The sequence below is a fragment of the Urocitellus parryii genome, chromosome 7 (genome assembly GCF_045843805.1).
Source record: "Urocitellus parryii isolate mUroPar1 chromosome 7, mUroPar1.hap1, whole genome shotgun sequence".
Taxonomy (NCBI): domain Eukaryota; kingdom Metazoa; phylum Chordata; class Mammalia; order Rodentia; family Sciuridae; genus Urocitellus; species Urocitellus parryii.
In genome coordinates, this window is record NC_135537.1 from 36358809 (window position 1) to 36386604 (window position 27796).

The 27796-nt window shown below is 36.9% G+C and overlaps 1 protein-coding gene across 1 annotated transcript in view; it reads right to left on the minus strand.

Moving 5' to 3' along the window:
* Spag1 (sperm associated antigen 1) overlaps nucleotides 1-27796 on the minus strand; it is a 60160-nt gene that overhangs the window by 10117 nt on the left and 22247 nt on the right. The window contains exons 9-14 of the mRNA XM_026384904.2: nucleotides 27498-27657; nucleotides 11746-12084; nucleotides 11264-11363; nucleotides 7059-7211; nucleotides 2003-2169; nucleotides 161-293 (exon numbers count right to left, since the gene is read on the minus strand). Of these exons, the coding sequence (XP_026240689.2) occupies nucleotides 161-293; nucleotides 2003-2169; nucleotides 7059-7211; nucleotides 11264-11363; nucleotides 11746-12084; nucleotides 27498-27657 (1052 nt within the window). The remainder of the gene's footprint in view (nucleotides 1-160; nucleotides 294-2002; nucleotides 2170-7058; nucleotides 7212-11263; nucleotides 11364-11745; nucleotides 12085-27497; nucleotides 27658-27796) is intronic.

Here is a 27796-nt window from a genome sequence, read left to right on the forward strand (position 1 = left end):
TTGACATATAAATTCCTAGAACCATGACCCCAAAACACTGGCAACTAATTACCTTATTGTAAATTAATTGCACTAATTAATAGAATACTTTTAAAATTATTACTTTTAAAATAATCAGAAGTCTTAACATAAGAAGTATATGAAGTTACAAAGAACTTGCCTGTTTGTATATATGGCACACTCCTTGTTATTAATCTTCAAGCATTCACTGTATTTACTAAGAGCATCTTTATAGTTTTTATCCTTTACATATTCATTTCCTTCTTCCTTAAGCACTTCAAACATTTTTTCTTCTACAGCTTCTATGGGACAAAGAAAAAAAAGAAAGAAATATTCATATAAATACCTCTATAAAATCCTAAGTATAGCTATAGGTAAATCTAATGTTGCTAATTAATTTGATCACACACAATACAGAGCTTGTCTAAATGGAACAAAACTAAAGAGATAATCTGATTACAAATAAAAATAATTATGTAATTATAAAACTATAATTTTTCAATTACAAAATAAGGTGAGCATGGGGGAACATAACTATAATCCCAGTGATTTGGGAGGCTGAGGATGGGCGAGCACAAGTTTGAGACCAGCCTCAGTAACTTAGCAAGGTCCAAGGCAACTTGGCAAGGCCCACAGGAACTTACAGATATCCTGCCTCAAAATAAAAAACAAAAAGGGCTGGGGATGTGGCTCAGTGGTAGGTAATGCAGCCCTAGGTGTAAAACCCAGCACCACTCCCCCGCACAAAAAAAAAAAATCACAAAATAAAATACAGGTAATTTCACACATGCTATCCATACTGGCATGATTTCTTTTGGGTTTATGGAAACCTTAACAAGCCAGAACTACCTGACAGGTAGTCCAAACAAGGACAAGAGCTAGAGTCGCAAATATAACTGCTCATCTTAACTGGCAAGACCCATGGTGATTTCTGTAACCTCAATTCATGAGACCTTGTATGGCACTTTCACAAAAGTATAGGGCACCTTAGATGTTTCATTAAGCTGTGAAAATGGCAGAATCCATCTATGAAATGCGGATACAAACACCTTCAGTATTCCGCTCAATAATCATTTTCATAAATAATGGCAAAGAAACCTCTTAACCCTGAAGTGGATATCTAACCAGCACGACAAATTTCCTGTTAAATATTTATGCTGTATTACTTTTATTCCTTTATTCCTGTCACATACATGGTATACTGGTTATCTTAATTCTTCTTCTCAATAATAATGCTAATTTAATGTTTATTAAGCAGATACTATAGAATTATACACTCAGTACATGTCATGTATACATATCTTCATTTCTTCTTGAGAAACCACCTCATGAGATATTCATATTTCCCCCTTTCCTATACACTTGGACATAGGAGGTATGAAACAACTTCTTTTTCTTTCTTTTTTTTTTTAAACAATGCATAGCTGGTTCATTTTATTTTCAGGATGAGAAATGGTGAATATTTCCAATCCATCACAATAGGCTTAGCATTTGTATCCAACCTCTGTGGATACTCACATTTTTAGTATCATGAAGAGACATCTTGGGTATGATTACAGTGTGGATGACAACACAGTTTGAAGTTTGGAAAGAGACATATGCCAAGTCAAATTCCCTAACAGGAGGCCCACTGAACATAAATTTTACAAAACAGACCTGGTATAATATCCAGTTAGTGATACACTGTTTGCTGTCAGGAAAGTCAGGGGCTGAGAAAGACCACAGAATTTCACACTATATATCCAGGTACTCTTCTAACAACCTGTTTCCTAGACAGACTTGAAGTTCACTAAGGAAAACGGAAGCTTCAGATCCAAACTTCCAAACCTGAAGTCCAGTCCAATTAAGTGTGACACAACTTAAGACCACACAGTCAAAAAGCAGAACAGGGTCTCTTAACCCCAGGTCTGATGCCAGAGTTCAGTCTCTTTCACTGCTCCACTGTGGAAATATGAACATGACTCAGGATAACTTCAGAGGAAATGAGTATAGGTTTCCCCACCTGTGATGCTCGGTGAGTGATGGCCGCTGGGATCTCCCCCTTGGTCTGGGGTCATGGGTGTGGCAGGATGCCAAGCTCGAAGGGGCTCAGAAGTGGGCACAGCAGGAATAGGTGGCAGCTTTTCCCGCCAATTTGGACCATCCAGTTCCATTAAAATTCTTGTTATTCTAAAGAGAAAATGAGTGTTCTTTACTTATTATGCAATTTGACTTTTACATTACTGAAGTCAGATAGAGTAAGGCTGACAAACACTATATCTAATTCTATGTATTTCCTTATAGAAAACATAAAATTTGAGCTATGTTCTTTCCACATAAAATAAATATTTTCAAAGAACTTTTACAAACTTCCATTAATGATATAAATTCAGGCCATTTCTTCTTCTTTTTTCTGTTTTTTTTTTTTTTATTGTTTGTTTGTTGGATTCAGGGTTTTTACGCTGCCCATACTGCCTCAAACTTGAGATCTTTCTGCCTTGGTCTCCTGGATAGCTGGAATGACAGATATATACCACTGTGCCCAGACAGACCATCTTCTAATCAAAAAAAAAAAAGCATTTTTAATTTAATTTTTTTAATATGTACACAATTAAATTTTAACTTTTCAAAAGTGAAATATGAAACCAAAATTTAGGAGACCTAAAAGAAATATTCCCCAATATTTAATGCAAGTACTAAATTGAAAATGTATTGCTCGAGAATAATCAGAAGTACTTTAGAATTTCTTTGCACAAACTGCACTATAGTGGTTGATGACAGGTATGCAAGACTGGTGCTAGAAGTGATTATGGCTAGCTGTCATATGGAACACCGCTTCTTAAATCATAGGTTAAGACAGTCTTACCTTGTATTTTTGACTTTCAAATTATCCACATATTTATTTTCTTTTCATATGAATAAAGATGAAAAAATAGGATATTGGAATCTACCATAAAGGCCCTTACACAATCAACACTAATGACAATCATAAAATTCAGGTTAACATCCTTCAGTATTACTTTCTCATTGTTTTAAACAAACAAAATGTCACACGGATTTAAAAACAAAACTGAATTATGTCTTTGGGATGAATCTGGTTTTAAAAAGGCACTTCCCAAGACTGAGAAGGTTTATTGCTAATTAATTAATGGAATGCACTGAAGTTAGCAGCTAAGTCTACAGTCTCAAATAGATTTTTTTTAATTGTTGATGGACCTTTATTTTTTTATTTATATGTGGTGCCAAGAATGGAACCCGGTGCCTCACACATGCTAGGCAAGTGCTCTACCACTGAGCCACAACCCCAGCCCCTCAAATACTTTTTGTATGAGGAATCTGTATATTAAATGCAGACAACTGTAATATACACACTTTTTCTACAGTTTCTAACCTGAAATTTCAAGAGCAATCTTTGGTTATGATGACTAAGTCTCATTGAATGTAAAAAACTAAACTTGAAAATTAATGTATAACCACCCACAACTGCAGAAGGAAAAAGATGCTTTTGAAAAAAAGAATTTTAAAGCAAAACTTATATTACCAGTAGAAAGGAAGGAAGAAGCAGCTGAAAAAACATGATGTGTTGCCAGGGAGTGAATAAGTATATGCAGGGAAATCTAACATAGTAAGATTCCTAGAGAGGAAAAGAGGAATATGGTTAATGGAAGACAGAAACAAAATAAGCACAAATGTTTAAATTAAAAAAAAATTAACAAGTTGCTGATGCTTACTTTTCCATGATGAGCTGAAACAGATGGAAAAGCAAGCATAAATATGGGATTCATGAAAAAAATAATAAAATTTTAAAAGTGTTTCTTTTATATTAAATATATATGGCAAAACCAAAGAAAGCCTCCTCTCGTCTTTATTATAGCAGAGTATACCAACAAGAACCATTCAGTTAAAAATAACGTAGTCTTAAAAGTCACTTGGTATGAAAGAACCTTGAGCAAATATACAAAATACAATACAAATCTCAAAAAGTTAAATGTAGCCATGTGAACCAGCAATTCTGCTCATATACACCAAAAGGAACTGAAAACAGGTATGTAGACAAAGTTATCCATAAGTGTTCATAACAGCATTATTCACAATAGCCAAAAGGTAGAAACAACTGCAATGTCCATTAAATGGTGAATGGATAAACAATACATGATATATACATACATGTAATGGAATATTATTCAGCCATAAAAAGAAATGAAGTACTGACACATGCTATACCATAGATGAACCTTGAAAACATTACACTAAATGAAAGAAGCCAAACACAAAAAGTCACATAGTGAATGACTCTATGTATATGAAATATACAGAACAGATGAAGACAGCAGATTGGTGATTGGTATGGGATGGGAAAGGGAGAATGAAAAGTGATGGCTTAATGGCTACTGGTTTCCTTTTGGGATAATGAAAATGTGTTGGAACTAGAAGGAAACAAGGGTTGCAACACACTGTAAGTGCCCCAAATGCCACTGAATTGCACACTTTCAAGGCAGGTAGTTAATTTTATGCTATGTGAATTTTATCTCAATTTTTAATTAAAAATATTAAATGCAGAAAGAGTAATCACAGTCTCTCAGACACAATTTCTCCCTTCAAACCATTCAGATTATTACCATAAACCATTGAGACTACCACTAGTTTTCCCAAAATATCTTTTTATCAGGCTCCTCCTCTCTGTCATATGTCACTCGATATTTCAGAAGAGCCTCTGTGAGAAGATCCTCCTTTCTCCCACCAGAAAACTGCCAGGCAAAGAATGGAGACAACTGATCACAGAGCCCCAAATCACAGGAGCACACTGAGCTTCCCCTGCTGGAGAACACCCTCATTTGAAACGTTGTTGCTGAGGACAGCTATCTACTGGCAGCTATGAAAATGGAAACACCATGATTCCTGACCTCAAGGAGCTCCCAGCAGAATGACAGAAGAATTTTATAAAAAGAGATACAAAGAATATAAAAACAATATGGGTGGGTAATGAGAGAAGGCCAGCATTATGGGGCACTGAGAAAGGGAAGCTAAGGTTCACGAACGAGGAAGGGGGGGTTGAGGTGGGGTGTTGGTGGGTCAGAGAAAGGCATTTCCTAGAATAAGGAAGCAAGTCCTCTCCTAAAGGGTGACCTGGAATTTACCAGACCAAATGAGGACAAGGCCTTCAGGCACATATGAGATGGCAAATGGCAGTAAGGTGGTTGGGCATCACCAGGTAAGATTGCCTAACAGCTCACGATCAAGGAGGCTGCCAATGCCGAGGCTGGGTCTCTTCCCTCTCTGCCACAAACAACCTATACAGGCTGAGATCCCCTACTCTAAATACTTGAGACACAAGTGTTTCAGATTTTAGATTTTTATTTCCAGATTTTGGGATAGTTCCATACATGTAGGTGATATTTAGGGGATGGGGCTCAAGCATAAACATGAAATCCATTTATATTTTATAAGCCCCTTATACACATAGCCCGAAGGTAATCCTATACAATATTTTTGGTGCATCTGTATTTGACTGTGATGGTCATATTAGGCCAGGTGTGGAATACTCATAGTATTGTGCTCAGAAAGTTTTAGACTTTGGAGCACTTTGGATTTCAGATTTCCAGAGTTAGGGATGCTCAACCTATGTATATCCCTTTCTGTTAGTCAAGCTGGGATCAGACAGGTTTCATGTGACCACCAAGTGGGAGCTCCAGGGAATGACTCTCGGCTCTGCATATAGATAGATCTTTCTAACAGCTTTCTCCACAGTGAGCTACGGCCATGCGGGAAGACAGGGCATGGCTTCAAAAATGAATTAACATAAAACATGCCATTTTCATTTTCTAAGTTTTGCTCAAGGTTTTCCTGGTGTTCCTCAAATGTACTCTTCAATAACTGTGGCCTGCACCCAGCCCTGATCTTACTATCTAACAAATGTCCCACCTGGGGATAATCTGTCTTATGTAAGTGTCCACCATAATTTCTATATTCTAATTTACTGAAAGACAGAGACCAAGTAATTTCTCACCTCTTTGCCTTTTGAAGGGGAGTGGGACCTAGTTAATAGACCAGCATAGGGTACAGGGTGAGCACATAAATATTCAAGAAGTTATATTTTGGACAAATGGAATCAGAAATTATTATACATACTAGAAATGTCATCCAACTCATAATTTTCAAATTTCACCTGAAAAGTAATTATCAAGTCTAGAGATTTTCTTATATGTGCCCAAGGCAGGGGGGCAGGTAGCGGGTATGGAACCAGAGCTTTTTTTAAAAAATTTTTTTTTAGTTGTAGATGAACACAATACCTTTATTTATTTATTTATTTTTATGTGGTGCTGAGGATCAAAACCAGTGCCTCATATATGCTAGGCAAGAGCTCTATCACTGAGCCACAACCCCAGACCTGGAACCAGAGCTTTGAGCATGTGTGCAACCACTGAGCCCCACCACCAGCCTGAGTCTGGAAACTCCTACCTTCCCATTCTCACTCAGGGTAAGATCATCATAATATCAACTTGATCCAAACTCTTTGGTATTTCACCATTATAAAATAATACTCTTCCTAATTTACAAGGATCTGAGACAAGTATCTAGCTGGGTCATGAAGATGCCTACCCTCCTGAGCAAAAACACTCCACACAGATGCCTCTGCCAACAGACCTAGTGCCAATAAACACCTTGAAATCCTGTGAGAAGATTCGACCCTGTGAGAAGATGCATTTCTGGTGTTTATGACACTAATGAAAACACCTTCCTAATATCACAGGTTATTTAAGCAGCATGTGTGAACTATACCCTGTATTAGCTTAAAAAAAATTCACAGTATAGTAATAAATGGACCATGAAACAAATATAAAGGTCTGAGAGGACCACTCAATATATATGAAGGGTTAGTTAGAAATTAAGTTAGAGAGAGACAGAGAGATATGAAGTTTAATGAAGTGACATGAAATTTAAAGAAGGCAATCATTATGTAAAGTAAATAACTGAGAACACGTCTGCACTTCGACATCATTGTTGAAGGAGGGGGAAGGGAAAAATGAATTCCATTAGAAAACAAACAGACTTTAGCTAGCTGACTCAGATTAGATTACCTGTTAATACTGTCATTCGCTAGCTGGATTCCACAGTCTATTTGCAACACTGTTTTATAATCAACATAAGCTTTCCCGTACTGCTCTAAAGTTTCATAGGCCATTGCTCGTCGCAGAAGAGGTTTCATTGAGAATGGATGAAGTTCCAGAGCCCTAAAGACAAAAATATTACATATCATTGATCCTGAAAGCCACTCCCTAATTTACAGTATTAGACTCAAATACGTACATATCTAATATTTCATTCTGGAGACCTGGTAACATAGAAGAAAGGCAAAACCAAAGTAGCAGAGCCATTAAATTTGTGGTTACTTTCTTTGAAGCTGTACCAAAGCTCTACCATTTACTCTTTGCCCACTGAGGCGGGAGCTCCCTGCAGCATGCTTCAGCCTCCCCAGTGCCCACAGGGAGCCTTGCATGGCCCCATGCACAGAGTAAGAGATTCATGTTACTAACAGAGTAATACAAAAATCATTAAGTGCAACTGTATTTAATAAGGCACTTTAGTCTGAAATCACAAAACCTTGCATAGCATTTTGAAAATCAGCGCTCTAAAACTTTCTATATTTCATTATGATTTACTTGTTGCAAAAAAGTGTCGAAAACAGATTAAGACAATCAAGGAACTACACTTAAAACGATCTTTTGTATGCCATGATTTTTCATCTTGAACTTTTAAGTTTATAAAGTGCTTCCAGTATCACTAAAGATGTATTTCAAGGCTGTGTTCTTTGTTTTGTTTGAATGACTATTTAAAGCTACTTCAGTACTTCATGTACTTTATTTTACTCTGAAATAGAACATAAAAGACTGTATATTGCCGAGGGCCTTGCTAGGAGAACAGAGACTAAAAATGTGTCCCTCTCACAACCACTTGACTATATCCATTTCACAGCAGCCTTCCAGTGCTCGCAGTGCTGTTCATTAGATCAAGATGGCCCACAGCCAAGCTTAGGTTCCATAATTGATAAGACAAGGCATTTCATTTTTAGTATATTTTTGCATGGTAAATGCAACTTTGTTTATTTCCACAATCTCAAAATTGCATATGAGGTCAGGTGTAGTGGCCCACAAGTATAATCTTAGTAGCTTGGGCAGCAGAAGCAGGAGAGGAGGATCATAAGTTCAAAGCCAGTGTCAGCAATTTAGCAAGGCGCTAAGCAACTCATTGAGACCCTGTCTCTAAATAAAATACAAAATGGGGCTGGGGATACAGCTCAGTGGTTGAGTGCCCCCGATTTCAATCCCCAGTACCAAAAAAAAAAAAAAAAAAAAAAAAAACCATGAATACAGGGGACTTCTGAACCAGAGCTTACAAAAGAGATTGTCATTCAAGTTAACGCAGTTAAGACCCTAAAGAGTCTCCTAATTTCAAGTCTGGCAGAAAATAGCAAAGACAAGCAAAAGCAGAGGATTATAGGCAACATTCATTTGTATTTAGTCTGTCAAAATATCCTCAATGGAAAGTTGCCCAAAGATTTTTTTTTTTTGGTGTGGTTTAAATAACCCCAAAGGGTTTGTCTGACCAATTGGAAACTTTTTTTGTGGGAGGAGGTGTTTAAAAAATGTTGAGAATAAAAAATTTCTAGAATGTTGGTTCTCAAACTTTGCTTAGCCATCAAAATGTCTTTGTACCCGAGGGCGTAATACAGAAATATGGAGACACATGGTGTGGAGAGGGGCAGGGCTCTGGGCCCCTTATACATCTCAAACATCTCCATCACTCCCCTAGCGATTCTCAAAAATACCACTGGGAAACAATGAAGATCCTGAGCATAGATACTTAAAATTAAAAAGCAAATTTTCTCCAAGATACATAAAACACTATTTTCACGGGTTAAATTTTTAATTTTTAATATTTTAAATTCTGTCCCCATAGTTTTCCTTTGTCAATATCTGACTCATGGTACCATTTGTCTGGTAATGATAGCTCAAAGAAGTCTTCAACGAGCAAGATAATTAACTGAAAAACTAAAAGGGAAGCTTCCTTGAAAATGTATATGCAGTCTTTTGGGGGTAAAAAGATAGTCATGTTGTCTGTTAGTAAATTATTTCTAGTTCACAGAGATTTAAATACATCCATATTTCAGCATGTTCACAAAGGCACAGCATGACTTCTCTGGCATAGAAACAAGTTTGAGAATCACAGCTTTAGAGTGATGTCACTCTCCACTGGGCATCATCTCCATTCCCCTCCTGCTGGGACTCACATACCAGCTATCAAAGAAAATATCTAAGTAGGTCGGCAGGCCTTTGTGGAGGTCAGCACTGACCAGCAAAGCCAGATTCCTTGGCCTAGAACACAGCTCTTGTCTAAGGACACCCTACCTAAACCCACACCTCAGTGGCCAGCTCCTGTTCTCCCCTAGGACCAGCCCCCATTCTAGTCTCCCTGGACACCATGGCTGGAGTCCCATCTTTGGCTTCCTCCTGGGTTGTTACACTGATACACGTGAATTTTAGCCAGTAAATGCCTGCCTCCTAAAACAATCTCACTTAAGGGCAAAGTGAATCCACTGTTTCACAGTAGGCTTGACTTCAGGGGTCTCAAGTTTTAATTAAAACATCCTGATCTCGCTCCATTTAGGAAGGCCTATGACTAACCTGAAAGGTAATGTATCAGAAACAGACACCGGAGCTTGGAAGGATGCTGGCTGTATATCACAACATGCCTGGTATCTAACAAATTCTCATGGTCTTGTCAATTACAGGCAGTGCTAAATGTTTAAGGATGGGCTCACTGGGAAAAGAAAAAAGGTTTGAAAGCCGAGCGACGTGGCACTTGCCAGTTTTCATGGTATCAGTGCTCACACCATGGCAGAGTTCAAGCTACCAACTTATTATCAACCAGCTCACAAAATCCTGAAACTGTTAGATTAGCTGATGTAAACCAGCACAACTATACATGGGTCAGGCCAAATATAAATATTCATGTTAAATCTGAACATATATAAAACTAGCAAAAAAAAAAAATCCAAGTGCCTTAAGACTTTTTTATATTGTAGGCACAGATCCTAGCAAATTTTGCCCTATTGATAGATAAACTGGCACTGTCAATGAAATAAATAATAAAGTATTCATATTATGGTGCCCACATAATCTATTGTCCAAGTTAAGCCTTCTTAGAGTAAAAAGCAGTGACAATTAACGATTACACGTGATAATAGAAGTAAACCAGGGCTGTGTGAGTCAAATGAGGACTTATTTTTCGGATGCACTAACAGTAACTTCTTGCTAAAGGGCTTCTGAAGTAGGCTTATTACTTAATGGCAAAAGAAAACAGTACGTTTCATTCATGTAACTCTATTAATCCATCCTAGCAAGTAACTAACTGAGTAGCCTTGGTGACTATATTGTGCGTTTAGGGAGTCGAAGCTGTATAAAAGAGCTTTCCTGATTGTAAATGGTTTAAATCCACTACAGTGAATGACAGGAACTTACAGGTGTGACCAAGTGTCAATTTAGGTGTTACAGATGTACAAACAGAGCCTGAGGAGATCAAGAAAGCAGACAGAAGGACAGGTGAGCAAGGATTTCAGGAGGAAAGATATGGAGAAGACATTACTAACACTGGGGACAAAGTGGGCAAAGGCTTGGAGACAGGGCCATGAGTGTAAGGAAGTGGTCCAGCTGACCAAATGGGAACAGGAAGCTTGTTTGGGGGCATTGTGGTGTCACAGTAGGTTATAATTGTCTGGAAGACAATACTGAGCCATTAAAGACCTTCTGGAAACAAGTTGAACAAAATAATTCTTCAGGAGAAGTTATTCTGAGGCCACAGTGAACTGGAACTAGTTATTAGGCTTCTTCAGTAGTCTAAAGGTGATATGAAAAGAGCATGCGTTAGGGTGGGGGCAAGGAAAATGAAAAAAAGTTTAACAGTTCATGTGGAGCTGGGATTGTGGCTCAACAATAGAGTGCTCCTCTAGCATGTGGGAGGTCCTGGGTTTGATCTTCAGCAACACATAATTAATCAATCAATGATAGATAGATAAATAATAGTGTCCAACTACTTCTAAAAAATAAATATTTTTTAAAAAGTTCATGTATGAGTGGAGAATTAGGACCTTTTGATATTAATCAATTAACATAACTTAAAGCTGTCTTAAGAAACCGGACCTTTATGCAGGACATTTAGAAGGATATGTATTCACCACATCGAAATTATAACAATCTCTTAACAAACCTGAAAACGTGCAGTTTACCTGTTACAATCCTGAATGCAGCCACTGCAGTTTCCTTCTTTTAGGTAACATGCTGCTCTATTTGAATATAAGATACTTAGATCATCTGCGCTTTCACTTCCTAAAATCACATTTAATTAAATACAGTTAAAATCCATTAGCAAAATCACAGTTCACCAGAATTAAAAGACAACCGCAGTCACAATGGCACTGCAGTGCTACAGACTGCTCATCTTGCAGAGCCCTTGGAGCTGTCTACCCCTGCAATGGCCACAAAGGAACGCCGGGCAGAGACCAATGCGACCGTGCCTGGCAGGGCACACGTTCCACATTCCAAGGTATTGCTCACATAGGTCAAGTCTTAGCGCACTTAGTCACCAGGAAGGAATGCAAGGGGGCAAGGGCTGTCACCTAGCCAGCGGCCTGCACCACCCCCACACGAGTCCCCTTAGGTTTGGGAAAGCCCGAGTAGCCCGGGTCGGTCTCGGGAACAGCTCACCTACCTGCAGGCTCCAGTTGCGCTATCGCCGCAGAGTACCGGCGGGCGGCCTCCGCGAACTGTCCATTTTTGAACAGCTCGTTGCCCTGACTCTTCAGGCCGTCCGGGCCGAGCCGGGCCCCTGCCGGGGACGCGTCGGTCTCATTGGGGTCCCCAGCACCCCGCCCGCCGCTGGAGTGCCCGTTGGCGCCGTCGCCGGTCGTCGCTGGGGCCAGTGGCCCGCCCCGCTTCTCGGCGCCGGGCCCGGGCGCCCGGCCCCGCCACGGGGCGCCCCTCGCCGGCCGCTTGCCGCCCTCGCTTTTGCCGGTCAGCTTCTTCTGGATGTTGCCCATGGCGCGCGGGACTCGCGCCCGCGGGGCGGCCGCTGTGGGGAAGTGGATGCGGGAAGTGAGTATTTGCATCACCAGCACCGACGACCCGGAGGCCGCGAGGTGCCGGGTGCCGAGGGCGGCTCGTGGGGAAGCCGAGCAGGGCGCCGCCCCCACGGGCGGAGCCGCGGTTCCCCGACCTCCCGGGCGCGTCCCAGTCCCCGCCCCGGGCTCGCGCGAAGGAGGCCAGACCCCTAGTTAACCCTTTAATGTCAAGGGCTTGTGGCCGAAAATCAGCCTTTGAAAACCGTGTCCACAGTCAGGCCGTACCCGCTGAAGTCCATCTTACGTATTTACAACTTCAGGATGAATTAACCAGAACTTGACGAACACAAGGTCTGCACCCAACGTTAGGGGCACCCTTTCCTTTATTTTAAAGGACCAGCGGAAAAGGTCATTTGAAATAAAAGGTCAAAGTGATTTTTAAGTCATTTCAAAGTGAATTTATCAAACACATGAGATAAAACAGGCACCTAGTATTTATACTTAAAGGGACCATTAAAAACAGTGAATTTTCCATTCTAATGCCTTATTCAAATTAAAAATCACTTTGCATTTGATTGAAAGATTTCTGCCATTAACTTTAACAATGATTACTGAATCTATTTTTAAATGAAAATTATATTTCATTGATGAGTATCATAAATATTTAAAACAAAACAATCATGTCAAGATACTGTTGAAAAGCACTTACATATTCAGATTTCCCAGCATTCTCTTTTAACAAGTTCTAATATGATTTTTAGTAGCTATAATTTTCCATTCTCTTTCATGAGTTGTAAAGCCAAGATTTGAAGGGCAAAAACAGAGGGAACAGAAACTACAACCATCTCAATGAAAATCAGTAGATGACCTATCATTCTAAAGCAAGCAACAACATATTAATTAGTAGTTTTCAATATAACAGAATAACATTCCATTTGGATCACCAATCAAAAGGGGCTCAATTATTAAAACAATTAAAAAATTGTTACAGAAATAAATCCCCAGATTGCACCAAACCAGGAGCATTAGAGCAAGGCTCCAGTTTTCACCAATATCTTGCTACTTAAGTCCTTACTCAGAATTGGGTAGGAGTACAAGTCTGGATCAGCAGAAACTATGGACAACTTGGTATTATTTACCAAACAGATGCAATTTACTGAGAACTTAATAATATATACACCAATTTTCATACCAAGTATTATCATTCCCACTTTACAATTGAAACGAGGACACAGGAAGTAGCTAAGGAACTCAAATACAGAGAAATACAGTAACTAGGATTTGAATTATAGATTGAAATGCCCCTGAACAACTTATGCAGTCCTAAAAAGGTACTCAGAGGTCTGAACAAGGAAGAACTGTAAGTCTTGTTGGGTACTGACCTACCCATGGGATATTGGAGAAGAGCTGTTCAGGAGAAATGGCCTTTTCCAGATACATGGACTTGGGAGTTGATAGCATATGAAGGACCATCGAAGTCTGGGTATGGATGGGATTACCAGAGCCTCCAGAGGATATGAGAAATACTGACAAAGAATGAGCACAGGAAGAATCTCCAATGTAGATGGAAGAATGCCTAGAAATGAGAGAAGAACCGTGGGGGAGGGAAAAAAATTCCCAAAAAATATCAAAAGAAGGAAGGGCCAACAGTATGATCTTCAGCAACGTAGTTTGGATAGTTGGAAGCAAAAATCCTCAACAAAATACTAACAAGACTGATTCAACTCCATATTAAAGGACTATATACCATGACCAAGTGGGATTTATCCTAGGAATGCAAAGATTGTTCAACATTGGAAAGTCAATGCCAAAGGAGAACACATGGTCATTACAATTGATAAAGAAATGGCATCTGACAAAATCTGACACCCCTTTCATGATAGAAATATTCACAAAACTAGAAATTTCTCAACATGATAAAGGATGTTTGTGAAAAGCCCACAGCTAACATCATATTTAATGGTGAAAGAATGAAAGCTTTCCCACCAAAGATCAGCAACAATGATGTCCAATTTCACCATTACTATTCAAAACTATACTAAACATTGTAGCCTAATCAATTAAGCAAGAAAATGAAATAAAAGGCATCAATATCAGAAATTCTATCCATAAATGATATGACCCTATAAAACAGAAAATCCCAAAGAATCCACTAGGGGATGGGGGAAAGTCTACTAGAATTAATAAACAAATTCATCAAAGCTGGAGGATACAGAGCAACATTCAAAAAATTAGTATATTTCTATATACCAACAAGGAGCAATCTAAAAAGGAAATCAAGGAAATAATTCTATTTATAATGGTATGTAAAATATCTAAGTATAAATTTTAAAGAAATTAAAAGACAAATAAATAGAAAGGTGTCCTGTGATCATGTTAGAAAAATGTTTAAGAGTCAGTATTACCCAAAGCAATGTACAGATTAAACACAATCCCTATTCAAACTTTTTTGCAGAAATGGTAAGGTCAACCCTCAATTCACATGTGTTTATTGTTCAAAACAGCCAAATAATCTTGAGAAATAAAGAACAAAATGGAAGGACTTACAATTCTTAATTTCAAAACTTACTAAATGCTATAGTAATCAAAATAGTGTGGTGCTGGCATAAGGACAGCCACACAGACTAATGGAATACAATTGGGAATTCAAAAATAAGCCCATATTTCAAGGCCAACTGATTCTTTTTTTAATATTTATTTTTAGTGGTAGTTGGGTATTGTATTTATTTATTTACTTTTATGTGGCGCTGAGGATCGAACCCAGGGCCTCACACATGCTAGGCGAGCGTTCTGCCACTGGGCCACAAGCCTGGCCCCCCCAACCGATTCTTGATGATTGTGCCAAGTCCATTCAATAGGAAAAGAACAGTTTCAAATGGGTGCTGGGACAACTGAATTTCCACATGCTAAAAACAAAACAACAAAAAACTAAGCTGCACCCCCACCTCACACCATATATAAAAAAATAATTAAAATGGATCAATGACCTCTATGTAAGAGCTAAAGTCAACTAGGCATGGTGGTACACACGTGTTAATCGCGACTTTGGAAGTTGAAGCAGGAGAATCACAAGTTTGAGACCAGATTTAGTAACTTAGAGAGGCACTAAGCAATTTAGCAAGATCATGTCTTGAAATAAAAAATAAAAAATGGCTGGGGATATAGCTCAGTGGTAAAGCATCTCTGGGTTCAATTTCCAATATCAAAAAAAGGAAAAGATCTCAAGTCATAAAAATCTTATAAGAAAATATAGGGGCAAACTTTCACAATGTACAATTTGACTGTGGATTCTTATACATGACACCCAAAGCAAAAATAAACAAAAGCTGATAAATTGGACTTCATCAAAATTAAAGCTTTTGTGCCTCAAAAGAAATTACCAACCAAGTAAAATGTCAACCGAATGGGAAAAAAATTTGCAAATCATGTATCTGATAAGGGTCTAATATCCAGAATATATAAAGGACATTCACTTTAAAATGGGCAAAGGAGCCAGGCACAGTGGTGCTTGCCTATAATCCCAGCAGCTGGCAAAGCTGAGGCAGGAGGATCCCAAGTTCAAAGCCAGCTTCAGCAAAAGTAAGGCACTAAGCAACTCAGTGAGACCCTGTCTCTAAATGAAATACAAAATGGGCCTGGGGATGTGGGTCAGTGGTTAAGTGCTCCAGTACCAAAAAAAAAAAAAAAAAAAAAAAAAGGGCAAAGGATTTGAAGGGACATTTCTCCATATAAGATAAACAAATAACCAATAAGCATATAGAATGATGGTCAACATCATCATTAGGGAAAGGAAAATCAAAACCATAAGGATAACATGTCAAAATACACTCTACTGTCATGTGTAAAAAAAAAGTTAAAAAAAAAACATAGGGAGATACCATTTCATACCCTTTAGAGTGGATAATCAAAAAGGCTTGGGGCTGGGGATGTGGCTCAAGCGGTAGCGCGCTCGCCTGGCATGCGTGCGGCCCGGGTTTGATCCTCAGCACCACATACAAACAAAGATGTTGTGTCCGCCAAAAACTAAAAAAATAAATATTTACAAAAAAAAAAAAAAAAAGGCTGACAATAAGAAGTGTCGGCAGGGCTGAGGCTGTGGCTCAGTGGCAGAGCGCTTGCCTAGCATGTGTGAGGCCCTGAGTTTGATCCTCAGCACCACATAAAAACAAACAAATAAAATAAAGGTATTATGTCCAACTACAACTAAAAATATTTAAAAAAAGAAGTGTCGGCAAAAATTTGGAGAAATTAGAACCCTTAAATATTACCAGTGGGAACAGTAAATGATGTAGCCACTTTGAAATACAGTCTACAGTTCCTCAAGAAGTTAAACATATAGTTACCACATAACCCAGTAACTCTAGGTTCAAGTACATGCCCAAGAAAACTTAAAACATCTATGCACACACACAAAATAGTATGTAAATGTTCTGACAGCATTATTTTTAATAGCCAAAAAGTACAAACAACCCAAATATCCATCAACTGATGTATAAAGAAAACATCCATACAATGGCATAGTATTTGTAAATAAAGGAATGAAGTACTGATACATGCTGTAACATGGATTAATCCTGAAATATTATGTTAAGTAAAATAAGACAGGTATGAAAGGCACATATTATATTATTCTACTTATATGAAAAATTTGAACTAGCAAATCCCCAGAGGAAAAAAAGAAAAAGATTAGTGATCACAGGGGACCAGGGAAAAGAAAGAATGAGGAGTTACTACTAATGGGCATGGGATTTTTTGGGGAGTAATAAAAATGTCCTGGAATTAGACAGTGGGATTAGCTGTACAATATACTAAATATACTAAAATTCACTGAATTCAAAAAAGGATAAATTAGGGGCTGCGACTGTGGCTCAGTGGTAGAGTTCTTGCCTAGCATGTGTGAGCACTGGGTTGGATCGATCCTCAGCACCACGTAAAAATAAATAAAATAAAAGTATTGTGTCCATCTACAACTAAAGCATTCTTTTAAAAGGACAAATTACATCTCAATTTTTTTTAAAAAAGATTTCACCTCACTTTTGACTACAAAGGGTACTTTTCCCTCCTATCTTGGTTACTTTGGTAAAAGAAAAATAACCCACGTTTAATTTTTTTATATCTCTATTTTATTTGTTTATTTTTATGTGGTGCCAGGGATCAAACCCAGTGCCTCACTCATGCTAGGCAAGAGCTCTACCACTGAGCCACAACCCTGGCCCTTAATTTTTATTTTTTAATTAGGAATAAAAAATTATCAGTCACTTATACTTCTTCATTAGTGATATGTCTGTTCATATGTTTTGCCCATTTTTATACTAGCTCTTCATCATTTTCTTATTGTTTTGTTAAAAATTCTTTATATTAAAAGGTATGAGCCCTCAGCCACTTTGCCTAGTTTATTATTTGCCTTTTAGTTTAGTTTTTTACAGGTTTTTCATACTTACCTAATCAGAAATAATTACAATTTTTTATTGTTTTAATTCTTAGATCCCTGCTTTCCTGATTCTGCGAATTCTAGATCAAGGGAAATATTTATATTTGATTCTTCTGTTTGTGAAGGACTGTTTAATTTTCTTACATTACACTTTTAAGTGGAAAATGAACAACAGCACTACAAAGGAAACTAGATGCTGGCTTTCTTCTGATTGCTTCTCACAGACTCTGTAAGGTGACAGGTGACAGCTACAGTTGTATGATGACATCCACTTCTTCTAAATGACCCCATTAGGGAAGGAAAACACAAGTAGATGGGGAGGTTCTGAGAAAAAGCCCATGAACTCAAATCCCCAGATCTAATCATCCTGGCAAGTAGTCAGGTGTTTCTTAATATTAGTCCTTAGAAGAACAGATGAAGAAAGCCTATCAGTCTTACTTCAATACCTGCCAGAGTAGGTGCTCAGTAACTGTCAGTTGTTAATTGAATCCATGGGTTATGCTATACTTCAGTCTGGATGAATTGGGCCTGATCAATCCAAGCGGAGCTTATAAAGGAGAAGCAATATCAGCAAAGGTTATAAAACATGAATTGCTGCATTTCCCATGATCCTCACAACCCCCTGGAATTACCCCATAATGACTAGGAATTCTTTCTCAGAATGTGGTGGGATGGAAAACAACATGCAAAAATTCCAACTAGATAAATTCCTTCTGGGTAACATTTATTTTCCTACAAGTGATTTGGATTGCTTCTCTCATATCCAAGGCTCTAGGACCTCCTTTTACCTATCATCCAACAATGTAACTTGACAGAGGTGAGCATTAGCTAGTTCAGTTGATTGTGTTTTACCTTAAGAATAAAAGGAGTTTCCAGCTAGTTCTCTACCTCATGTTGATTTGCTTTCCTGATAAAATTTATATTCTATCAAGAATTTTGGTTTTCTGAATCATACATATGTTATATATTCCTTAGTCTATAAAATAATTATGGGAGGACTTTAATGACAATAGAAAAATGATCCCCTTAAAGCTCTGGAGATTTGAATGGGAACACTGCTTCTCTATTAGACTCATAGATAATCGCCTACCTCAGAGAGAAATATCAGTTGGTTAACAGAATACTATCCTGATTCAGATTTCTAATCACAGAAGTATTATTAGAAGTATTTATTTTAAAAAAAAAAACATATTAGCCCTTTCCTGTTTGTTTATCTCTATTTGGAAGGAAGGCTTTTAGTTTCATAAATGATCACATTCATCTTTAACTCACTAGCTCCTCAACTGGTGCTGTTATTGATAAGAATTCTGGTACATCAGTGAACATTAAAGTGGTTTTTTAAAAATGTATTTATTTTCAGTTATAAATGGACACAATACCTTTATTTTATTTATTTATTTTTATGTGATGCTGAGGATCAAAGTGCTCTACCAATAAGTCACAAACCCAACCCCTAAAGTGGATTTTATGTACTCTTGGACAAGGTTGTCTGATGATATTTGGCCTAGGTTTTGTAGAATGTGTAATCTCTTCGTTGGTATCAGTAACCACTTTTAGGATATAGATTTGGAGTCAAACATATCTTGGGCCATATCCCAACTGTGTGACTTAACCTGTACAATGTTGCAAGTAACCTCACTTCTCTAAACTTCTGTTGCCTAATCTATAAAAGTATGGATAATTATAGCTTCCTTGAGGATTACCAAAACAATCTATGTAAAGCACACCCATAGTTTTTCAAATGTGCTAATTATCCATCCCTCAAACACAAAAACAGTAAGGAATAAACATACTGCACCCTGTTTTCCCACTGTCAAACCCAGATATTGTCAACCTAGAATTCTTTTTTTAAAAAAAATATTTATTTTTTTTTAAGTTTTAGGTGGACACAATATCTTTATTTTATTTTTATGTGGTGCTGAGAATCGAACCCAGGGCCTCACACGTGCAAGGCGAGTGCTCTACCACTGAGCCACAGCCTCAGCCCTCAATCATTATTCTCAGAAATGAAGATAAAATAAAGACGTCCTCTATCAAGAAAAACAAAAATAGTTCATTTCTAGCAGACCTTCTTTAAAAGAAAGGTTAAATAATATTGAGGGCATAGCTCCATGGTAGAGCACTTGCCTAGCATGACCAAGGGCCCTTGATTTAATCACCAACACTGCAAAAAGAAAAATAGAAGTGCCAAAGAAAATCCTTCAGCTGAAAGGGAAACAATACCAGAAAGAAACTAGGAACATCAGGAATGAAGGAAGTACAAACAAAAATAAGTGCCTTAGTAAATAAGACTGTTTTTCTCCTCTTAAATTCTTTAAAATATATAGAAATTTTCAATTTATTTGAATGTAAAAGTAATATTGTTTGATGGGTTTTCAATGAATGTGGGTATTATATATATATGATTGCTACCATATACAGGGGGAGGGTAAAGAGACAATAAAAAACAATAAAGTTTTTACATATGCTTTAAGTAGTTATATACTAATTCTAAGCAGAGTGTAGTTTACATCCTATAGAGACAATTTCTATATATTTTTTAAAAAATATGGTTCAAAACAAGACCTCAAGTAATAAATTAAAATTTAAACACTATCTGAGCATGATGGCATACACCTGTAATCTCAACTACTCAGGAGACTGGGGAAGGAAGATTGCAAGTTTCAGGCCAGTCTGAGCAATTTAGCAAGACCCTTTTTTTAAAAAAAGGGCTCAGTAGTAGTGCACCCCTGGGTTTGATCCACCCACCATCACCACCACCATCACAACAACAAATAATAATAAAATTAAAATATGAAAATCCTTCCAAAGAAAACAGCAAAGTGGACGTGTAAAAATACAGAGGAAAAAAATATATAAAAACAAAAAATATTTAAACATTAAAGTTTAAATTAAAGTATCAATACTTATACCTAAATATAAACATACCAATAGTTGGGGAAAACATACCAATTATAAGAGTTAATAAGAGGGCTGGGGATGTGGCTCAAGAGGTAGCATGCTCGCCTGGCATGCGTGCGGCCCGGGTTCGATCCTCAGCACCACATACCAACAAAAGATGTTGTGTCCGCCGAGAACTAAAAAATAAATATTAAAAAAAAAAAAAAGTTCTCTCTCTCTCTCCCTCTTTCTCACTCTCTCACTCTTAAAAAAAAAAAAGAGTTAATAAGAACAGGTAAAACAAGATGAATCATATGCTGTCTAAAAGAAACATACTTTACTGATGCAGGGAGGTTAAAAGTGAAAAGACAGAAAAAAATACATATTATACAAATATTAGTCCAAAAGATCTGAAGTAAATATATTTATATGAGACAAAGTAGACTTTAAAAAATAAATAAAATTACCAAAGATGGGAGGGGACATTACATAATTTGAAAAGGATCAATTAGCCAAGAAGATACAGAAATCCTAAATGTAAAAACATGTGAAAACAAACATCAAAACACCAGAAGCAAGAAGTGAGAGAAATAAAAGGAAAGCCAGGAGTGGTAACACATACTTCTAACAGCAGCAACTCAGGAGGCCAAAGCAAGAGGGTCACAAATGTGAGGACAGCCTCAGTGACTTAGTGCGACCCTGTCTGAAAATAAAAAATAAAAAGGACTGGGGATGTAATTCAGTAGTAAAATGCCCGGGTATTCAATCCGAAGCACCAAAACCAAACAAAACAAACAGAAAATCAGCAGGGACAAAGAACTCACAACACCATTCACCAACTAGAGCTAACTGACATTTATACTGTACTCTACCAAAAAAAATCCAAATCCACATTTGTTTTAAGTGCACATGGGATATTCATCAAGAAAGAAAATATCCTGCATCATAAAACAAGCTTTAAAAAATTTAAACATCACAAAGTTTAAATAACACAAAATATACTCTGTGACTTTAATGGAAATAAATTAGAAATCAATAATAGAAAATTTTTGGAAATTCAGTATGCCTTATGGAGATCAAAGAAGAGTCTGATGAGAAATTAGAAAATACCTTCAAATAAATGACAATGAAAGTACAACATACCAAAATGTTTGGGGTGCAGCTAAAACAGTGATCAAAAGAAAACTTACAGCATCAGATGTTTATAAGGGGAAAAAGACTGGAGTCGATAGTCTAAGCTTCTAGTTTGAGAAACGACCTCAGAAAAAGGGGAATAAAGTGAACTCAAAACAAGTAGAAGGAAGGAAACATCAAAGAGCAGAAATCAATGAAACTGAAAAAGAAAAATAAAGCAGAAAAAAAGATAAGTGAAACAAAAGCTGGTATGTTGCCAAGATCAGTAACAATAATCAATCTCTAGCTAGAAAAAAAGAGAAAATACACAAATTACCAATAACAGGAAAAGAAGGAGGTTACTACAGACCTAGTAAACATTAAAACAATATTAAGGTGTTACAATTTGGATGGGGATATCCCCAAAAGCTCATAGGTTGGAAGCATGATCCCCAATACAGCTAGATTCAGAGGTAGGGCTTTTAGGCAAGGATTAAGGCTCTGGCCTCATCAGTAGATTAATCCATTTGCTGGATTAAAGCCATTGATAGCTGAATAGACTGCTGGGAGGTGGGATCAAATTGAAGGAAGTAGGTCACTGGAGGCGTGCACTGGAAGGGTGTATCTGTCCTCCCTCCACCCCTTCTTCCTGCTGCCATGAGTGTTGAGCAACTTCCCTCACCATAATGATCTGCCTCACCTCTGGCTCACAGCAATAGAGTCAGCAGACCAAGGGCTGAAACCTGTGAAACTGAGCCAAAATAAACTTTTCCTCTTCTAAGTTGTTCTTGTCAGGTATTTTTGGTCACAGCAATGAAAAACTGATTAACACTTGGGAGTGCTATGAACAATTCTATGAAGAGAAACCCAACAACTTAAGTGAAATGGACCAATTCTTTGAAACTACCAAACTACCAGGATTCACTTAAGAAATAAAATAGCCTGGAGAGTTGTAGATCTATTAAAGAAAATGAATTTTTAATTTAGAATCATACACATACACACTCCCCACACACACCTACCTCTACCTGCCCCCACCTCCAGGGCCAAATAGTTCCAGTGACAAGTTGGATCAAACGTTTAAAGAAGAAATAACATCAATTCTGCACAATCTCTTTCAGAGCCTCATTTTATGAGGCTAGCAGTGCCCTGATAAACCAAAATCCAGAAAAGTACAGTTATGAGTGAATGAATGAAAATCAAAGAAAGATAAAAAGAAGGCTATAATCAATCTCTCAAGGCTAGAATGTCTCTTATGAAAATAGATGCAAAAAATCTTCAAAAACATATTAATGAATAAAATCCACCAATGAATAAAAATAATAATATATGATGATCAATTGATTTATCTCAAAATTCAAGTCCTGCTCAACATTCAAACCTCAGTCAAAGAATGTAACCTAATACAGTAACTTACTACAGAAGAAAATTTATATGATCAAATCTAGTGATGCAGAAAAGCATTTGAAATAATTCAACATCAGTTAAAAATAAAAGCTCAACTAACTATAACTAGAAAGCCATTTCCTTAAATTGACAAAGGGCATCGATTAGATACCAAAAGGTAATATTAAGTCTGATTATCAAAGACCAAATGCATGCCTTCTAAGATTCACCATTTGTTCAGCATTTTACTTTTTAGCCAGTACAATAAGAGGGAAAAAGAGATGTACAAATTGTAATAAAAATAAAACTGTCCTTATTTGCAGACAACATATTTGTCCATGAAGAAAATTCCAAGGATCCTTGAATGTGTGAATTAGCAAGATTGCACAATACAAAGTCAATGTACAAAAATAAATAAATCACATTTCTATAGGCTAAAATGAACACATGAATTTTTAATTTTGTAAAATTTAAAAATACTATGTATAATAACTCCCAAAAGTTGAAATGTATAAATCTGCCAATGTTGTGGAAAACCACACAATGCTAATGAAAGAAATCAAAGAAGATCTAAACAAATAGAAAGACAAATTATGTTCATGGATTAGAAAATTCCATATGATTGTAATGTCATTTCTCCCCCAAATTGATCTATCTATAAATTCAATATCCAATCAAATTCTCAGTATGATTTTTTTATATCTAGAGAAACAGATTTTACTGCTTCATATTTGCCATCCTTTTATTATACTCTACTATTTATTACAATGATGGACAAGAGAAAATCACTCCTATTTTGCAATGAGCATATAGAAAGTACATTTTAGTAGTATAATAAAGACTTGTGGTAAAACAGTCATCAAATGTTAGGTGATCTTATTGTTAATTGATTGCTCAGTAATTTTATACAATAAATGAATATAACTGAAAAAAGAAATATAACTGAATATTAAATGAAAGAATTGTAGACCATGAAAAAAATAAATCTCCAAAAATTTTGACTTGCAGACTGAATCAAGACAGAGTGATACTGATGAGAGGATTGACACTTAAGTCAATGCAACAGAATGGCAGCCAAAATTAGATTCTACTGGCCACACAAACATGGCCAATTGATTTTTTTTATATTTATTTAGTTGTAGATGAACACAAAGTACCTTTATTTAGTTTTATGTGGTGCTGAGGATTGAACTCAGTGCCTCACACATTCGAGGCAAGCACTTTACCACTGAGCTACAGCCTCAGCCCCACCAATTGATTTTTTTCTATAGGCTAAAATGAACATATGAATTTTTAATTTTGTAAAATTCAAAAAATACTATGTATAATAACTCCCAAAAGTTGAAATGTATAAATCTGCCAACGTTGCCAGGTGCAAGGGCAATTCAAAGAAGTAAGGATAGTTTCCAATAAATAACTAGCCATCAATATGCAAAAAAAAATTGAAACTCAATCTAATTCTCACATTCCATATAAAAATCAACCCATAATTGATAAATATGTTTGCAGAATATAAATTTTGAAAAGGAAACAACACAGGAGAAAATTCTTCATGACTTTGAGTTAGGCAAAGTGTCCTTAGATCAAAAGCACAGTTCATTTTTAAAAAGTGTGTAAATTTGCCAGGCAAGCCTGTAATCCCAGTGTCTGAGGACTGAGGCAGGAGGATACCAAATTCAAAGCCAGCCTCAGCAAGAGCAAGGTGTTAGGCAACTCAGTGAGAACTTGTCTCTAAATAAAATAAAAAATAGGGCTGGGGATATGGCTCAGTGGTCGAGTGCCCCTGAGTTCAATCCCTGGTACCAAAAAAATAAAAAAACAGAAAAATAAAAAATGTGTAAATTTGACTCCAACAAAACTAAAAATTTTTGCTCTGTGAAAACAATGTTTAAAGAAATTTAAAAAGCTAGAGACAGGGAAAATATTTGCAACTCTAATAGCTAACAAAGGATTGCAACAAGACATCAAATATATAAAAAGATTTCTCAAAACTTAACAGTAAGGCCGGGCGGGATGGCACACACCTGTAATCCCAGCAGCTTGGGAGGCGGATAATCGCAAGTTCAAAACCAGCTTGAGCAACTGTGAGACCCTAAGCAATTCAGTGAGACCCTGTCTCTAAATAGAATACAAAATAGGGCTGGGGATGTGTTTCAGTGGTGGAGTACCTCTAAGTTCCATCCCTGGTACCAAATAACAACAGCAGCAGCAACAACAACAATAACAACAAAAACCCAACAGTAAGAAAACAACCCACTTTAAAAAAATTAGTGAAATGATTTAAACTGACCTTTTGCTAAAAATGATATAGAGATGACAAATGAGCACATGAAAAGATGTTCAACATCCTTTGCCATTAGGAAAAGTGCAAATTAAAACCATAATGAGCCAGGCATGGTGGCACATGCCTGTAATCCCAGCGGCTCGGGAGGCTGGGACAGGAGGATCTCAGGTTCAAAGCCACCTTAGCTTTGAAGCAACTCAGTGTGACCCTGTTTCTAAATAAAATACAAAATAGGGCTGGGGATGTGGCTCAGTGGTCAAGTGCCCCCGAGTTCAATCCCCAGTACCAAGAAAAAAAAAAAAAAACATAATGAGAAGCTACTATATACTTAATAGAATGGATTAACAAAACCTGGTCTTACCAAATATTGATGAGAATGTGACGTAAACTCTCATATAGCAATGAAAAAATGGTACAGTTACTCTGGAAAAGAGTCTGGCAATTTCTGATAAAGTTATAGATACACTTGCCATATGAGCTGGCAAGCCTACTTAGACATTTACCCTTCATGCAAAAACTTGCACATGAAAGTTTATAGCAGCTATAATCGTAATTATCAAATACCAGAAACAGCCTAAATATCCTTGAACAAACTGGATAAACAAATTTGGTACACCCATATGGTGGAATGTTGCTCAGCAATAAAGAGGAGGGAAGTGAACTCTGACCATCACTGCCTCTGTGGGCTTACTGTGGGGAGCATGATCCAAGGGAACCACAACAATTGAGGAAGCTGGTTATTGGTGGTCTGAAGTCTGAAACTACAGATGGTAGTTAAAGAGAACATATTGAGAAATGGGCACACTCACAAGTTATTTGATAATGGTAAATGTTCCAAGGTCTTGTGACTTGTGTGTTGAAGACATAGATACAGCAACTTGGAGTAGATTTGGCAACTTTATGAATGATGAAGGAAACTTTGGAGGTGGCAAAAGTAGTTTTGGCCATGGTGGAAACTATCGGAAAAGGAGGCTATGGTGGTTGAGGTGGATTTGGAGGTAATGATGACAATTACGGTAGCAGTTCTGGGTATAGTAGAGAAGTGGTGGTGGCAGACTAGGATATGGAAACCAAGTTGGTGGATATGGTGGTAGTGAAGGAAGTCATATGGTTACAATGCCTCATTGTCATGTAACATGAAGGAGAAAATTTTGGTATTACTAACCACTGTGGTGGTTGGAACTATAATAATTTTGGAAATTACAGTGAACAACAGAAATCAAATTATAAACTCATGAAGTAGGCAGTTTTGATAAGAGCAGCTCTGGTAGTCCCTGTGTTGGTGGATGTGGATCTGGTGGAGACCGTGGTGGAATGTGGAAGAAGGTTTTTAAAACAGTATAAAAAGGCTATAGTTCTTAGTAAGAGAGAGAATGAGGAGTTGTCAGAAAAGCTACAGGTTACTTTGAGACAATCATCACAAAAGCATTAGAATAACTGCAAAAACCTGCCACAGAAGAAATGATGATCCACTGTCAGAGTTATTGCAGCTTAAACAGGAAACCCTTCTTGTGATGTCATAGCCACAATTTGCAAAAAGTGTAGCTACTGGTTAATGCAATGTAGTTACTGGTTAATACAGTGTCAATCAGATGTACATTCCTGAGGTCTTTTAACTGTTGAATCATAGTCTTTTTCTTTTTTTTTTCCTTATATCAAATATACTTCTCTATATTGTGGTGTGGTACCAGGAATAAAAAATTAAGGAATATTAACTAAAAAAAAAAAAAAGAGGAATGAACCAATGATACATGCAACTACACAAATCTTTTCCCTTGACATTGATCTAACTTTCATTGTTTTATCTTATAACCATGAAATTTTATATAGTCTATATTCATTTTTTGAAACATTTGTTTTGCATATTTAAATTTTTTGAGAGACACAGAAGAATTTCCCAAAAATGTATTCATTTTAGGTATATAAACAAGTCCACCCAAGTCCTTACTTGAAGCCAATACATTTGTTTGCAACCCAGTGGATTACACACAATCACCTAAGAGACAGATTTAAGGTCAATTTGCAAATGAGTATTATCATATAGACACAGCCATTTACATTAAAAGGTGATAATTAGGAATTAAATTGAGCACTAGGAAAAAAGTACCAGACTAAGAGGAAAAAAGCATAGAGAAGATTATACTAAACTGTATCAAGAAAAAGATAAGCTAAATTTGCTTGTAGATTTGCATGGTAAAGCCAGAAAAAGTCTGGCAGACTTAAAATTTCTGTACAAACAGAAAAACTGAGCTAGCTCATTATATAAGCAGGTAGTTTTCTGCATAACCAAAATAGAGAAGACATTTTACTCTTATCTCCACTGCCATCTTCAGGTTTTCTTCCACTTCCCTTTTCATCTTCATCTTCTGAGTTTTCTACTTCTTCAATAACCATCCTTTTCCCTTTAGTTTGGGTCTTAGATGCAGGTTCAGAATTTTTCACATCTCTTTCGACTTCTGATAAGGTTTTCTGCAAATCACAATATTAATGACAAAATTTTCCTTTAATAAAAAACCACCATTCTTTCAGATAAGAAAAAGAAAATATTAAGAAATGAATAAAAACACAAGGCTTTTTATGTTTTTTTTCAAAACTACTTCATTGCTTC